This window comes from Crocodylus siamensis, chromosome 2 (assembly GCF_052110815.1).
Source record: "Crocodylus siamensis isolate JL-2025a chromosome 2, ASM5211081v1, whole genome shotgun sequence".
Classification (NCBI taxonomy): Eukaryota; Metazoa; Chordata; order Crocodylia; family Crocodylidae; genus Crocodylus; species Crocodylus siamensis.
Window position 1 is genome coordinate 265770787 of NC_143396.1, and position 17471 is coordinate 265788257.

A 17471-nucleotide genomic window follows, 5' to 3' on the forward strand; every position below is an offset into this window, starting at 1 on the left:
GATACATCCACATCTCTGGGTATGTAAAAGCTTGCAGGCTTGGAGCCTTATACAGTGTGGTCTGTATGTCTCTTCTTCCCCATCTTACTGTATGAAGTCAAACATCATTATTATCTTTGCATTTCATTGTGGGTGTTCAGTGTTCTTATTTTTAGACCTTTATCCACTAGAACAAGTTTGCTCTAAAGAAATAACCAGCTATAAAATATCTAACCAGAACTTCAGGCAGCCCAAGGGGAAAGGCTTGTATCTTTCAGGCCTAGGTTGATTATTATTAACAATAACAATAATAATGATAAATAATAACCAAATACTTTATTCTACCATGTCCATTCTGAAACTTACTGTGTAATCTGGCTCTTTCCTTTTATCCTCTGCCTTCATGGAGCAGCAACAAGCTGACAATGAAACTGTGTCCTCCACCCTGCCGTGAACTCCTCCCTATATAAATGTTTTTTCAAGCAACTGCTGCCTTTGGGTGGCGTTACCCAGAGTACCTAACCACACTCCAGACAATGACCCACTTTCCTTCAGACTCATTCCCTTCCTAGAAGAGTGAAAAAGCAATGAAATCTAATCCATACCTTCCTTCAGAAAAACACATTTTCTGAAAATGAAGAACTAAGGAAGGTTTTTGTTCTAAGATATGGAGATTTAAAATCTGTTGTAAAACACCACAAATTTTAACATGTGCCTTGTTACTTGTGATCTGTTCACTCCTTCAATAATGTGTTTGGGATGCATTTGAAGATAAGGATGGCTGCATCTTAATCGTGTAAGTAGTAGATAAATACAGGATTTAGGGAAGTCATAGAAAAGCTCTACTTAACAAAAAAATTGCTTCAAAACATAAGTTGTGGAACACTACATTGTTTGAAGTTGATGAAACATTCAGTTCTTTTTATTCACAGATAATTCCAGTGTTCTTCAATCTTTTGCAATTTATGTGCATACAGGCTTTCTTACAAGATACTGGTACTAAAAGTTACAGCATTAGACAATTTTTGTTTTTCTTTGGGAAACAGTGCTTTCTGACCCTGAAGCCCTTTGTCATCCACAGTTCAACAAATGTGATCGTTCTCAAGTGCTGCTAATTTCTTTAAACTGTTAATGATTTACAGCTGTAAGTACAAACATTGGTTTCTTCAGTCTTCAACCAATTTGCAAATAGCCAATTGTAAACTTAAGTTAATTAATAATACCCACTGTTTAAAAGCTACTTAGTAATAGTATCAAAAGTTTCAAAGGCAAAACAATGAGTTAAAATCATTTTTTTAGCTAACAAAGTTAGGGTTGCCAATAGATATTGCTCATAGTGTCCATGCAGGAACTCTTAATTTGCACTGGACTTTGAACAAATTCTGTCCATTTAAAACACCCGCCTGTAGCACTAAACCCTCTAAAATGCCTCATGTCGATCAACCGTTCTATCAGACAGATTGAGAGTGAAGGGGAAAAAGCACTTTCATGCGCTTAACTTGATCACTGCTGTCTGATACAGCTCCCACCATGCTGTTTGAAAGCTGCTATAGTGGTTGACCTTGTTCTTCATTTACATGCATATCTGTAGTCCTGATTATTAGAGTTTCAAAAAGGCTATCGCTCTTAGTAAGGATTATGAATTTGAATGTTGTTTTCAATAGTTTCCAAGACACGCTAGGTCCATGGCCAGCTGTATTCTGCAACAGAGAAAACAGCAATTAGAAAAACTCCATTGTCTGTATAGTTTTAGATTTATTCCACTGACAATTTTAAACACGAAAACTGGTGCCAAATGCTGACAGGGTATTGGAATTGATCATATAAATTACAACTGGTTTTGTTTGAAGCACCTTTTCAGAAACAGCTGTACTACTTGTAGATGAGGAATTCTATTTATAAAAGCCTTGACTGGCAGACTAGCAAAAACATGCAGCTAGTAACTATATTACTTCCTACTATCAACTTCTGCTTTTCAAATGATAAATGAGACCATGCATGGTACGTGACAAGCTTTATTACCTGTCAATGGGATATCCTCCTTCACATGCATTGACCAAGGCATACAGCTGTCTCAACGCATATTCATACTGAAATTAAACAAACAGCAATAAGCATTTCAAAATTAAACAGCAGCACCATTTAAATAGAAATTAAAGATCTCTGTGGATAACATTAACACCCAAAGGTTCCTGGGTGGAATATTCTAATACCCAGCCAAACTTGTCCTTCTTTCATTCTTTAAATGTTCTTTTCCATGAAATGTGAGGGCATCCCTGAGTGTCAGGCATCCATCCTTCTTTTAATCCAAATCTCACTGCACTCTCTCATGATTTATAATCCTAACAACATTCTAATGTAGAACAACATGTCCTCTGCAGCAGCTGGGATGTTCCTCTAAAATGAATGTAAGCTCTTTATGGCAGGTGATCTGCCTGCTTCTTATTCAAAAGAAATGCAGGCTGTCAATACTGAACAAGTAGGCAAGTGGTAACCTATGACTTCTGCTTTTCTGCTGAACTCTGGCCACATCTACATGAGATGCTGACTGCGCAGTAGCATGATACTACTGAGCAGTAGCATCACGTGGCAAAAACTGTGATGCGATGCTACTGCATAGTACTATTAGGCTACTGTGTAGTAGCATCACAAAAAAGGTGTTTGCTGGCACAACTGTGCAGTAACTCGGGTTACTGCGCATTTATTTAGTACTTATATATGCTTGTATAAACTTATTTATACAAGTACTAAATAAATGTGTAGTAACCACTGCACCTCATGCCTCTAGGTATTCTACCATTGCCTCATCTTCCCAGCTAGTCTGCTTGCTTGTTTTATTGTATCTTTTCTAACCCTCAGATTATGAGCAATGAGTCCCTCTCCCATTGCTTCAGTTAGAAAGCACTTTTTCCCAAAGAAAGACAAAGATTGTCTAATTGGGAGAGGGACTCATTTCTCTGGAATTTGTCTGTACAATGCCTAGCACAAGGAATTGCTCACCTTTCACTGCGGTATTTAGATGTCACCCTAGAAGAAGCACTAAACCTAAAAAATTACTCCTATGGAGTCAACAAGAATGAAACTATATCAACTATATCAACAAACTGCCTCATGGTGATTAAAAATCAGTATTGAATACGTCCTGTTACTAGTGAAGAGTAGATGTGAATAAAAGCTAGTAAATATTCATCATGTTAATGATGTGTTTGATGTTCTTGTTACTTGTAGATGACTCATTGGAGGGTCTTTCCTCCTGCTTTTAACACTGTGAGTAACATTTTCAGAAAAGATTAGCTCCAGCGGTGTTCAAGGCTCCAGTTTGCTTGTGGATAAAAAATGTAGTTTTGCAAAACCATTCAAGAACAGCATGTTTGCCTAGGTGACAAGCTTTACTGGGTTATAGCTAACCTTAGGAATATGCCAGTTGAAACACTGGGCTTTGAAGCGGTCCACTGCTGCCTGGTAACAATCATGGTTGCTCAGGGTCAGCCTCTCTGACAGAATCTGGTCAGTAAGCTCATTTGATGCTGTGATGAGGTAGATGATCTTTCGCATGGATTCCCGAATAAGCTCTTTAGCCTGTGCAAAAAACAGACTCTTTATAATCTTAAGAAAATATGAAAAGAAAATTGGGGATGGGGAAAGTTACAGATTGTCAACTTCCAAATAAACCCACCTATTAGGTCTCCTTACAAAAAAAGAAATAAAAAACAGCGGCTAGTCTTCTATAGTATCCCTCAGGAAGAATGTCTCTGACCTTCAACACTTGCACTGATAATTCAGCAGCACTAAAGTAAATAATGAGTCTGAAGTATAGTTTCCCTTTGTAAAATGGCTTGAGATGGACAAATACATTTCTTGGAAATAAAACCTACCAGGTTAATTTTTGTGTTCAGACATTTATATTCCCACTTGGGAGGTTACCACCATAGTACCTTGTGTGTTGATCACAGGATTTTAAGTGATAATGGAGAAAAACTCAGATAATGCTTACTGATCAGAGCTGCATTCTGTTATAATCTGGGCCCAACAATAGGATTGGAGCAACTCCTGACTTACGGCCCTATGACAGAATTTAAAATAGTCTTAGGAACAATCAAAATTTTAATTTTACCTCTAGGTATGTTTTCATTTCCTCTGCAATCTTCTTAGCCTCATACATGTCATTAGTAGCCATCAGTTTCCGTTTCATGATTGCAAGAGGCACATCAGGACTAGGAGTTAGATCATAGTGTTTCACGGGTGGCAGAGAAATAGGGGTAGATTTCTTTCCACTGCCCTGAAACTGCATCAGTTTCATGGATGAAATGCTCTGCACATGAAAAAGCAAACACGCAGATACTGAGCATTTTTTGTTGATGTTCAGGTTTTAGATAGCCACAAAAACATATTCATTTTCTAAATGTGCTGTGTCACAAAATCCAAACTGCACTAAAATGGCTAATTTTCAGAGTTCCCCAACACAAAAAGTCATACCACCTAAATTTTAGACATGCTTTAAAGGATACTTCTATTGATATAGTGTGTAATAGGAGGTATAATGTCATTTATGAATAGCATGCCAATGTATAGCACTTTCCACCCAAGGACGTTAATGCAATTTTCAATACAGCTCATAGTGCTCTGAGAACAGGTATACAGCCCTTTTAAGGGAAGGCAAAGTGAAGCAATGTGCAGTTCAGTCAGTGCAAGAACCAAAAAGAGAACCTTTGGGCGCATCCAGATGAACATGGTCATGAGGTATGAGGTGCTGCAAACATGTTTGCAGCAACAAATACCGTACATTCCAGCGTTCTCCGTGCTGCAAGGGCGCGCTGCCCAAGTGTGTGCTGCACCAGGTTTTTTCTCTGTGGATATCCAGGGGTCAAAAAAACTGCAGGGAAAAGAAAAGGAGCAATGCATGCTAGACCAGCGCACGCTGCTGAAGAGCAGAGCTGAGCCACCCAGAGCCGTGCTCCACCGCCAGACAGGCTCTGAGGCAGAATCACCATGGCTGCAGCCCTGAATGGCCCTCAAGACCTCAGGTAAGGCTGCTGGGGCCAGCACAGTGCTGGCCCCAGCCTCCCCTACCCCACCTAGGGCAACTTGCTGTGCGCCAAAGCATGAGCGGCATGGGTGATCCCCAGGGACAAGCAGCGGCGGCGCAAGGTATGCCACTTCTACTTGTCCCCAGGGAACCAAGTGTTCACCCATGTCTGGGTGCACCCCTTGTGTCCTAACTCTCAATCTCCTGTTTTACGGCCAGGATCAAATTTCCTCTTGTCAAATCCCTCCAGGGCAAGAGTATCAAACTCATTAGGCCCCACAAGCTAGATGAGTGGTGTGGGGCTGGTGTGTAGGCTGGGTTGTACTGCAGACCAGCCTCATACACTGGATCCAGTTCACAGGGCCAGTCTGCTGTGGGCACTACATGCAGCAGGCACCCTGCTCCTGGCCCACTGTGCAGTGCATACAGACCAGCCCCTCACACCATATGCAGTGCATGAAGCCAGTTAGGCCTGTATTGCATGCGACATGTTGGTCCAGTCCAAAACTCACAGGTAGCATCATGGGCCAGATGATAGGGCTCTGCGGACTGTATCTTTGACCCCCTGCTCTAGTGGAAAAGCCCTGTGTCAGGTCTACTGTAACTACTATTCTACCCTCCCTGCCTTGTTGTTTTAGCCTACTTTCTCATCTAGGCCTCAAAGCAACAGCAAAGAACAACAGAGTAGACTGAATGCTGGAATGTCACTCCATGCTCAAGATGCATGTACAAGCTGGAGCGGCTGCAGAATAGCAAATGGCTACTGGCCCTTGCATGGGGAGTTAGGAAGTACAGTAGATCATGCAGTAAAAGGAAGGGTATGAGAGTGAAGGAGAAACCAGGAGTTTCTCTTCAAGCTGAAGAATGAATGCGGTAAAAGAAAGATTTGCATACAGATGGTGAGTTGTGATTCCCCAGCTCTGAGTGGGCTTGTTTGTGAAATGTATTTAGAACCTCAGGATCTCAATCCTCATACCCCAGCAATTTTAAAGGGATGGAAGTATGTGGGGAGAAACATGATACCTAAATCATATTTGACTCCCAACTCCTCTTAAATGAATACTCACTTTGTTTCCATATTGCATCACATGGCTGGTGTTAGTACGTTTCTTCACTAACTGAAACTGCTTATGAAGCGTTTCTTTTCTCAGATCCTCCTGCAAGAAGAAGGTCATGTTATCATAGATATTTAAATTCAGCTGTCCTAAAACTGCAAGGAAGACAAAGAAGGGCATTGCGAGCTCCCATAGGGTGAGAATAAGGTGAATTTCTGTAACTCTCAAAGGAGATTTAATTTAAAGTTAGTGACTCTGCACTGACAACAGGAGTCTGCAGCATCTTATTAAACTGCTTTATTAGTGATCTTTCAGCAAAATGGGCACAGATGAGCTAGAATAAGAATCCCTGAAGTGTTTCATGACTGATGGATCTTCGATCCAAAACAACAGCAGTGAATAGCAGTGGCCTTTGTTTCTTATTTAAGGATCACTAGGAAACCTTGCACTTGGCAACTTGTTTTAAAAAATCCTCACAATTAATATGGTATCAAATTGTTATATTCAGGTTAAGTGATTTCAAATCTGATAGTTATTCTTCTTTTTTGAGGTGAAGATTACAAGCAGTCTAAGTTTCTGAACTACACTAATTACCCAAATGTGTAAACCTTACAAAGACTAAACTAGTCATGAAAGGTTTTCATCAGCCACCCCATTCCACATTACTACCTATGAGAATAAATAATCTTTACTCTTGTGCAAAAACTAAAGGATAAAAAAAAAACTTTATTAAAAAAAGAAAAAAAAATTAAAGGAAGCACCAAATGTCTGATCTAAATAACTCACTGCATCAGAATCTTCCATCCAGTTGACACTGTACCAGTCCCCTAAGTAAGTTTGCCTTTCATCATCATAATAGCATGCATACGAAGACTCCTTAGGATTGGCAGCAGTAGTTGCATAAACTGTAAGACAAACGGAATAGCAGCCTTCATTTACATCTTCCCATTAATTTGGTACTGATCTGCATGACCAAGTATTATGGTCTGAATTGAAACAATGAGCCTGATAAATATTCTGTTCAGTTAGTTTTGGTGCCACTGAAAAAGCCACTGACCTGCTGCTTCCCACTACCACTTACCCTACACCATGGCTCCAGCTCTGGCCCTGGCCCCACTCCAACCCAGGGCATGGAGCACATGGTCCCTTTAGCTCAGGAGTAGGCAACTCCCAACACGCATGCCAGAGCATGGCACATAAAGGCATTCTGCTTGGCACATGCACCTTTTGGGTGGACAGTGGGGAAGGAGCTGGGGTTGTGCTGCCACAACAAAAATTGGGCCCCTCATGGCTCCCCTAATCTCTACTCCTGGCACACCAACATCTTGCAAGTACAGTTTGCAGATGTTTTTGGTACTTTGCCCCAAAATGTTGCCAATCCCTGCTCTACATCTTGTTTGGCCATGCAGCAGTGGTGGGCTGTGGTCAGAGCTGCTGCTGCTGCTGCAAACACTGCTGCCTGGAGCTATAGCAGCTGCCTATCCCCCTCCCCAGGCTTGCACTCAAATCCAAGACAAGCCTTCTCCCCATATTGAATGGGGGGTGGGGAGGGAAGCAATCATTTTGGAATTGAGTATTTAGTCATTTTAAGGCAATGCACTAGGCAAATTTACCCTTGAACCATGGACCCTGTTTCAGATTTACAGCTCCATAGCCAAGATGCAGGCAAGAATGTTCAAGCTCTTTCCCATGCAGTCTAAAAGCCTTGGAAATCTTGGGTCTAACCAGTTGCTTGCTCTCTGCCAGGGAGCCTGAGAGCCCTGACTAGGGTTAGGGCTCAGGAGTTGCAGTCTCCAAACTATTGAGCTAGGATGGGCCCACACTGTATATGGCTTACGGTCAGTGTCCTATGTCTACTCAGAGCCACAGATCCTGGAAGCCAAGAACTGCTTGTTGAAACTGCTGTTTTTATTAGCAGTGGTGCAACTTACAAGAACATGTATTTAACTGATCAACTGCAGTGCCTGGGAACTATTTCTTCGTAGAGACGCTTCGTAGATTGCTTTCCACCAATTAGGCAGGTAGGTTTAGGTGCCTAATACGATCACTTTTCTACCCTGAGTCCCTGAAAAAGTTAATGCAAAAAAAGAGTAGGTCCTCTTCCTCTATGCTGCTTTTCTGTGACTGTCTTAAGAGTCAGAAGACAGTATGTTACAAAAGTAGATGCATGAATGAATTTTCAGGACTTGAATATGGTAGAATAGAATTGCACTTAGATGCCTAAGTACACTAACAGATAGAACACAGCCTAGCCCTGTTATTTCTTAAATAAGCTTTTCTTGAAGTTTGAGATTTGCTGAAAACCTCTCTAAACTTTTTATTTACATCTGATCAGGGACAAAACCAAATGTCCAAAAAATGAAATTTGCCATACATTGGCTACTTGGCCTACTCAAGTCTCAGTAAATTACTGAATGACAGTACCTTTCAGACTTCCAGTCCATTTGTGACATAGCACATTTATAACTGGCAGTCCTGGCCATATTGAAAAAAATAATATTGACTGCTTACCATTGACATCATCAGGCAAATGGTTCATCATTGATCCAGATTCACATGCTTCAATATAAAACACCATCTATAGAATAAGTCAGACATTTTTGGAAAAAACACTGGGAAAGGCAGAAAAGAGCTTCAGTTGCTTTTAAGCTGTAATTACTCTGTACTTACTGATACCCTGCTGAAACTACATATAGGTCTACAAAAGAGTGAATAAAATTCCTCTTCTGTTTTGAAAAACCACAAGAAGTGTATGTGGAAAGAAATGGCACTGCTTAGGCTTCTAACCATCCTGCAAAGATTTTACAGGTATCTGTTTGTAAAGTTAAGTGGTTGGTTAGTCTTTTTATGTACAAAAAATGAATGCATTTGAACTGTTTATAGCCTTAATATTTTTGTGATAGGTCACCACTTACACATTTCTGAATGCAACCAGCTACAGCTCTCTGAAGTAATCAGTAATATGTTAGGAGTTTTTATTTTTTTAAAGCAAACATATATTTTTTGGATTAGATTTCTATACTCAAAATACCTTTGTGCTGAAACTGGTACATAAGGTACTTTAGTGACCTTGTGACCTCAGCTAAACTGTTTTTACATTTTATTGCTATAATTGCTCAAAAACCCCAAGCTTCCTGTAATAAAGCATACAGCATGAAGTGAACAAAGCACAGGAAGGTGTGCTGTACTGGTGGTGAGCTAGTAGTCTAGGCTGTTTTCCCTCAGAGGAGATCAAATTATATTGGTGTCAGATGACTGCACTAAGGTCTAAATGCTGATCCAAAACTTTCATCCTCTAACATTCAAAACATCCAAAACATTCTTCTCTAACTACTTTAGTGTTTAAACTAACTTTTGCGGGTTTACAGTTCACCACTGACTGGTAATTAGTGGCCATCATCAGCTGCGATTCATGCGCACTCACCAACCCCCTTCCAGGCACCTCCCAGGGGGTATGTCTCACACTTCCAGAAAAAGCTGGTTTAAACAATTATTGGAAGTGCAGCTAAAGGGCGCACAAACATACTTCCTCTGCCTTAGTTGCCCTATTAAGCTCACAACTTCTGATAAAACTTCATTACCTTTTGGTATTTCTTGTGACGGTACATGTAATGAATGGTCTTATTCAAGTCTTTTACATGGAGCTGAAAAATAAGTAAAAGTGTATTAATAATGTCTCTGGCAAAATAAATAACAGAAGAACTCACTTTATTGTAATAACCGATGGCTGTTTAATATGAATAAATATTACTACTTCTATCTACATGGCATTATTGTTGTTTTCAGTGTAGAGTCTACAAGAGTACAAAACCCCACAATAAAAGGTCTACTTTAAGTTGTGGTGATCGATTCCAAATTTAAGGCTAAAAGTTACCCATTTTTATCTAACGTTTTGTCTCTCTCAGAAACAAGGGTGAAATAAATAATCCTCAAAAATTCAGATGATGCACTAAATATCTAAGTCATGGAATCACATACACACCAATTAAGTAATTTGTTTGGACCACAGCGCTCAAACACCAAATCCTAAGTTTCATACACTAATGTAAATCAGACGATCAGAATATGACCTTTTATATTTTTTCCAAGAAACACAATGTGTCAAGAAACTCAGATAAACAGAAATATATACTTTTTTGTAATAACTTTAAATGTTCAAATAATGCTCACATCATCATTAGGAAAAGCCAGCAGCCCAGGTGCTCCATGGTCAGTGAAATAAACAAACACATGATCCTTAGGACCACTGTCAATAGAAAATCAGAAATAATTGGCTTTCTGCTATTTCCTTTTTAGGTTTTTTTGCATAAATAAACACCTATCACAGGACAGATACATACCAGTAATTGACGATAAACCTGACTGAATATGGTTTCATGCATCAGATATTTTTGTCTCAAATATACTACCAATTTATAAGAAACAAAGAATGCAAATAGGGAGACAACTGTCCTTAGTAATAAACATGTTAAAACAAGTGGCTTTATACCAGGTTTCAGGTTTTAAACTGACTGCTATATTTAGTAGTTTGTGTGTGCTTTACAGCACTTTAAGTGGAGGCATTCATGATATTAGTTTTCCTTCATCCTCTGATGCATCTGGTATACCATTCTATGAAACTATATCATAAACCAGCCGCAGAGTCTGGTTTGGGAGGTCCTTGTTAACTCAGTTATAACTGATAGATCAATGACAGCAACAGGTAAATTCTAAAGATTCATTTTCACTTTTATGCCTCTTAGAGTATACATACTTATATAAAGACTAAGTTGACGTGTGTGGCCATAACTAGCCCAACCCGGATCAGACTATTGCTCCATTAAGAACTGATCTGCATGTGAATTTAGCCATTATGCTAGATTTGTACTTAGCTCAGTTCTGAAAGTCTTTGAGTGTTGGGTACTAAAAAGGACCTGTACAGCTTGCAGAAGTTCATAATGCTCCAGTCCAAATGGCAACTTAGCAAGTCTCCATGATGGCAAGTACAGTTAAGCACTAAGGGCTAATCCACAAAGGGACTTTGTTTTATGCATTTTATTCAATAGCTGTTTCATGCAGAACACATTACAGGGCTACAAAAATATGCTTTTTCATGTTCTCTGGTTCCATGAATCTACACAGTGGCACTGTTTTATTCAGACAAGTAAGGGCCCCCCCGCCCCCGAACAGCTGATAGCCTAGTGATTAAGGCACTCTTATAGAAGTTAGGAGATGTGGGTTTGCACCCTCTCAGGGTAAGAAGGGTTTAGCATCAAGGTAACACACTTCCTGGAGAGTGCTCTAATCACTGAGCTATTATACAAAAACTTATCACTCCCATCTCCTCCTCCTCCAGCTCTGTGTTGTGTATTTTACTCCATGTTGTCAGTCTGTGCAGGGTACAGTCTGCATGTGCCTACTGGACGAGGCACGTAGGTGATAAATCCTGATTGGGCTTAGGCAAGAGATGTGTGCCAAGATGCTCAACATGGCCCAGGTGGTAGCAATTCTGCATATGCACAGTACCAGCACTCTACCAACCTAAGTAAGTTTCCTACTATGTACATACTTGTCAATGGCCTTTCAAGAGAGGGTTAGGCAATGATACCACAGATCATCCTGTTCTTTTATTTTGGTGCTTAAATTCCATCTAAGCCTCACTTTAAGCACCAATGTCTTATGTAGTTCTGAACCCATGTAGTTTTGCAGAGTAGCAGCGAATCTTGGGATTACCAATACCAAGTACTCCCTTATCCTTGGCTGCAGGGTAAAAGGGCAGACTGGGAAGTGCACAAGTATAAGTACATGTGTATGTACCTCCATTTTTGTTTGCTAATAGAAAGAAGCAATTTGGTCATGTGCTCGTTTAAAATAAGTGCAAAGTACTTTGTACCACGTGTATTTATGTGTATCATTTTACACTTCAGCTATGCAGGATGACCTTCCAAATGACTACAAATGGCCAATCTAAACATGACCCAACTTCTTCCCTCTTCTTCCACCAAGCAGTAGTTCCAGACTTCCCCTCTCTTCACCATTGTGTCCCTAATGGCAAAACTGTCTTTCACAATGGACACTTGTATCAAAATCTATATAGTATTTGGTACTGGTCAGATATAAAGAGCCACTATTTGGTGTGAGATTACCAAAAAAGAACGGTCACATCTCTAAATCAAGTGATTTGGAACTGTCACTGACCACCCCTCTGGATATATTATATGGGAAAAATGCTTAGACTTAGATTGCACTTGAAGTCCAGCTTTGCTGAATGGTAGCAGAAGTGTCCACCCATAACCCATCTTATCTGTTACCTTTTTAATACTCTTCCTGATCCTTTGCCCTTCACTGCTTCAGCATCACCTCTCAGAACAGCAAGGAAATGTTTTGGAGTAACATCCTATAGATCAAGAGAGTTTTCAAATAAATTACTGAATTCAAAAAGGATGCGGAGAAGCTTGAGAGAGTCCAGAGAAGAGCCACGCACATGATCAGAGGTCAGGAAAACAGACCTTACGAAGACAGGCTGAGAGCCATGAGGCTCTTTAGCCTGGAAAAGCACAGGCTCAGGGGTGACCTGATGGCCACCTATAAGTTTATCAGGGGTGACCACCAGTATCTGGGGGAACGTTTGTTCACCAGAGTGCCCCAAGGGATGACGTGGTCGAACAGTTATAAACTACTGCAAGACTGTTTCAGGCCGGACATAAGGAAGAATTTCTTTACTGTCCAAGCCCCCAAAGTCTGGAACAGCCTGCCATTGGAGGTGGTTCAAGCACCTACATTGAATGCCTTCAAGAGCAAATTAGATGCTTATCTTGCTGGGATCCTATGACCCCACCTGACTTCCTGCCCCTCAGGCAGGGGGTTGGACTCGATGATCTTCCAAGGTCCCTTCTAGCCCTAATGTCTATGAAATCTAAGAAATATACTATAGTATTAAACTGCATGTAGCCATCTAGATAGAAGGCGTCTGTGAAAGAGAATTCACAAATGTTTTAATGCAGAGGAATGCCTGAGGGGTAAGCTACACCATGGTAGGTTTCACTTCTGGCAGGGAAAACACATGCATGCAGACAGTTAAGTTTCCAACAGACATTCAGTTAAAGGCATGTTGGGATCTGACCCCTGATCCCAACAATCAGGCTTCCTGCCATGCTAAACGTGTGTGCCAGGAAGCATGATTGTTGGACTTGCAGATCAGATCTTAATCATGTCCTTTTGCCAGTGCAGGGGCAGCCCCTGTACCGGCAAGAGACATGCTGGGTGCCCAGTGTGCTCTAGCGACCTGTAATGCCAGTCAGCTGATCAGCACTCCCAGCCATTGGGAGCAAATTGGAGCACTTCACTCTGGTGCACTCCCAAGGCCAGGAGCACCAAACAGCTGATCAGTGTTGGCCACATGTTCAATGTAAGAAGTGATAAGAGCCAGCTACAAAGTTTTGTGGCTTATTCCCTGTTTTATCACACCATTTTCATAGAACCATAGGGCTAGAAGGGACTGCAAAGGATCATCAGGTCCAGCCCTCTGCATGAGTAGGAAAGACATCTGGAGCCAGGTGACCATCCAGTATTCTGTTGAAGACCTCTAGGATAGGTGACTGCACCACCTCTGGGGGGAGCTTGTTCCATAGTCTGGACGCCCTAGTTGTGAAGAAGTTTTGCCTCATGTTCAGCCTGAAACTATCTTCCAGGTGTTTGTGGACATTGCTTCTAGTTTTCCTCCAGGGCGCCCTGGTGAACAGTTGTTTAATTGAATGAAGATAAGGCTAGCTTACTGCTTAGGACATGATGCACTGGTTAATCACGTCTTAAGTGTAATGTATGCCAGGGGCCTTACTGTCAAACAGGTACTGAATAACGAAATTCCCATCCACCACTTCCCTTGCATTATCTTTTTTTTTTGTGCCCACAGCCTTAAACATTTCCAGAAGCATTCTTACACCGAAACAAGCAGCTAGGCAAGAAATTATACTGGTTATAAAAATCACAGGTTAGAAGGGACCCCAAGGATCATTTAGTAGGTGCATTTATGGTTTGAAATGCATATCTTCACTTATACCAGTTAAACTTCCCAATATAAATGAGCCCTTACATCCTATGGCCCCTCACTGTAATGTGAAATCACATCTGCTCCTGGAAAACAGAGCAGCAAGTGTGGGAAAATGCTGTAGTCAATGCACATGTGAAATATAGTGAAACATTTACTAGTGGACAGTGTTAGTAGGCAATCTACCTAAAAGTATCATAGACTGTATGGAGCACATTTGCTCCTTTTTGGTGAAGAGATGGACATTTTTCAGTCCCTTAAGACAGGTTTCATGATATCACTTATTTCTAAATGTCTCTGAAGGCAAGGGGAGACTCCTTCTGATTTCCAGTTATACAAGTACAAAGCCCAAATGCAATCATTCAGATGTCCATGTCCGCTGTCCTGGGATACATCCTAGAAAAACTTCACGGAATAAGAATAACACATTATTCCAAAACACCGCAAAGTGTGTCTGAACAGTTATCCTGGGATTGCATCATTGAATCAATGAATGAAAAGCAGCAGTGCATTCAGCCACTCACCAAACCCCGATTAACAAGGCAATGTGTGTAAATGCTAATCCTGGGATATTTTTGTTCAGGGACTTGCGCAAGGATAAATGCAACAACTGTTTCCAGCTTCCGTGAAATAGCGTAATTATTTTAACCAACTTAGGAATGCCTTTGAGATGTCACTGATTAGTTCCAATGGTTATTTTAGAAAACAAGCACTTAGATGAGTGCCTGAACTGATTAAGTGTTCTTTTACAGTTATCTTTCTGGCTATATACCTAGACCTTTCAGGCTACCTTCAGTTTATTGGAAACTTTTGCCTACGCAAAGGGATGCTAAACTATAAAATCACCAAGTGATTATTTCATAAACTGAACCTACAAATGAATCAGTACATATTCAATACTTTCATGTACTTAGTCATGTAGTTAAACCTGTTTTAGATGCAAGATTTCCCTTTACTTTAGTCTGGATGCAGTACAAAACTAATGTAAAAGCCTATTATCAAAGATCCGTTCCATTTCAAATCATCCTTATTCACCATCTTAGCACTGGCCAGGCAAGCTGTTCAGGTAAATATGTTGGAGTACTCCGAAGTATCAACAAGAGCCTTAATCCTCTGTGAGTGATGATTAAGGCTGGGAGTGAAAAGTTTACCTCGAGCAGTGAGTGATGCTAACCGTCATATACAATAGGGAATGATAGAGGCTACTTCAATCCTACCTCTTTTGTGTAGTCCTTTAGCACTCCTTTGTACACATCTGTGCCATTGGGTCTATTGATGATAATGCCTTTGGTTGGATTTCTGAAAGTTAAATTGGATATAAAGATTGAGAACAACTCACATCACAAAATACCAGCACATTAACTAGAAAAGCATTAAAAAAGACATATCAGACTGACTAAGCCCAAATATTTGCATGTATTTATACTGAAATGCATCAACTCTTGGTAAATGATCTTGTAGTCATGTGGAAACCTTTGTGCCTCAGTCAGTTACATATACTCAGCTATAGTATTCTGAGCCACGTGGTCAGATAAGTTATTTTGAGGGTGTAGCAAAAAACCCTTATGTTTTCACCCCTATTTGTTTCTGCCATTAGCAGCCGTATTCTCTTCTGCACTTCAGCTGATACATTTGCTGTGCACATGATGTCCTGCAGTCATTGATAGCAAAATATTAACTGGCAATAGTCAGCAGTCAACTGTCACCATTAGTCTGTCTAATCTAATCTGAGCTGACTGTGGGGTGACTATCACTGTGCAAAACATTTTCTGGGAACAAAGCTGAGGACTGCAGTCAGTTTAGACTAAAGGGCTATAAAACTACATGCAGCTCTGTGGCCAAACATACAATAGCATACACACATCCCCCCAGGGATGATGCATGGGAATCTGAATCTATGAAAGGTTTGTTTTGGGAATTAAACAGGCTGTGTTTTAAATTCATACATACAGCATACTGAACTGAAAAACAGTCACACTCCTAAGATGCGTCTCAGGGCACTAAGGTGTGCCTGCTCCTTTAAGGACAGAAAGTGCCTAGAGAGAGGCCCCTAGGAGCCAAGCAGAACCCCCACAGGTGCAGGCTGCAGTGGCAGCAGGCTAATGAGGGCATTAGCCTGCACCCGGTCAGGTGACCAGAAGAAGTCAGGGCCCTGGGTACATATAAGCCCCAAGGCTGAGGCTAGCAGGAGAAATTAGTAGGTGCCCATAGGCAGAGCCGGCATGGTCACGGGCCCCTAGGGACGTCATGGCCATCCCTGGGAAGGCCGTACCATAACAGTATGTTTATGTCTTAAGTGTTATATAAGATGGTGTTAGGCATAACAAAAATGAAGAGTGCTTATTTATGCCACAATATGCAAAATTTACCAAGAAGTTCTGGATTTATGGTGCCATAGTTAAGATAAAACATTTGCCTTAAAGTTTAGGAAGCCAAGTCTCAAAGTGACATTGTTTCAGTGATGGATGAAATGGTTGCTATATTCTAAAGTTCTTGGGGGTTCCTCCTGTTGAGATTCTGCATGCACAGAGAGATTACTGATGATCAGGGATCTGGCTTTTCTGTTTTCCATGGAAAAACATGGATTTCCCTCTTTACCCAAGGAAAATGTAGATTTCTTATTTTAACAGAGGAACACATAGATTTTGCCCTTTTGCAAAGAACTCTCTGCAGGCTGACAGTTCCAGCCTGCAAGGGGCTGGGGGGAGTGGGAGGAGGGCTGTCAGGCAGGAGGCACAATGACCATGCACATGGTGACACAGGGCTCACAGCAGCAAGGAACTTCCCAGCCCAGTTCACTGCTCTGCTCTGCCTTGCCACACCATGTCCCGCCCGCTGGACCAGAGGCCCTGGGGGAAGGGCAGCAGGGTGGAGAGCCCAAGCCCACAGCGGGCAGCTCACCCCTGCCCACAGATCTCGGGGCATGGGGCCCCACTGCCCCCGGAAGTGCGCATGCCGGCAAGGAGCTGGCTCCATGGGGAAGGGGGAACCAGGCTCCATGCGCTGCTTCACTGCAGCAGCCACCACCTCCCACAGGTGGCAGCCAGGGGCAGTGCTGTGGAGGGGCAGGGGGCTGCGGACCTGGGTCCTTGGCCCTGCAGCCTTGGTGGCAGGGGGCTATGGGTGGGGGGTAAGGTGCACCAGCGGGGCAGCGAAGGGGGGGGCAGCCTGTGGGGAGGGAGTGAGGGCCCCCAAAAGGGCTGGGGGGGACATGGAAGGGTGTGGGGGAGAGGGGAGTGAGGGACACCAGCAGGGCCAGGGGGCTGTGGGGGAGAGTGAGAGTCACTGGCAGGGCTGAGGAGGGGTTGGGGGGGAGCTCTGGCTTCGGAGTGAGGTGCCTGGTCCTGTGTTCTGTAAGCTACAGGGGCATGGGGAGCTCTGACTT

At 41.9% G+C, this 17471-nt stretch overlaps 1 protein-coding gene across 1 annotated transcript in view; it reads right to left on the bottom strand.

The window, feature by feature from the left end:
- Positions 1 to 869: 869 nt before the first annotated feature.
- LGMN (legumain) overlaps positions 870 to 17471 on the bottom strand; it is a 38039-nt gene continuing 21437 nt past the window's right edge. The window contains exons 4-14 of the mRNA XM_090033898.1: positions 15304 to 15385; positions 12351 to 12436; positions 10231 to 10306; positions 9642 to 9704; positions 8572 to 8638; positions 6847 to 6965; positions 6073 to 6162; positions 4094 to 4291; positions 3388 to 3558; positions 2002 to 2069; positions 870 to 1679 (exon numbers count right to left, since the gene is read on the bottom strand). Of these exons, the coding sequence (XP_089890024.1) occupies positions 1637 to 1679; positions 2002 to 2069; positions 3388 to 3558; positions 4094 to 4291; positions 6073 to 6162; positions 6847 to 6965; positions 8572 to 8638; positions 9642 to 9704; positions 10231 to 10306; positions 12351 to 12436; positions 15304 to 15385 (1063 nt within the window). The 3' untranslated portion in view covers positions 870 to 1636. The remainder of the gene's footprint in view (positions 1680 to 2001; positions 2070 to 3387; positions 3559 to 4093; positions 4292 to 6072; positions 6163 to 6846; positions 6966 to 8571; positions 8639 to 9641; positions 9705 to 10230; positions 10307 to 12350; positions 12437 to 15303; positions 15386 to 17471) is intronic.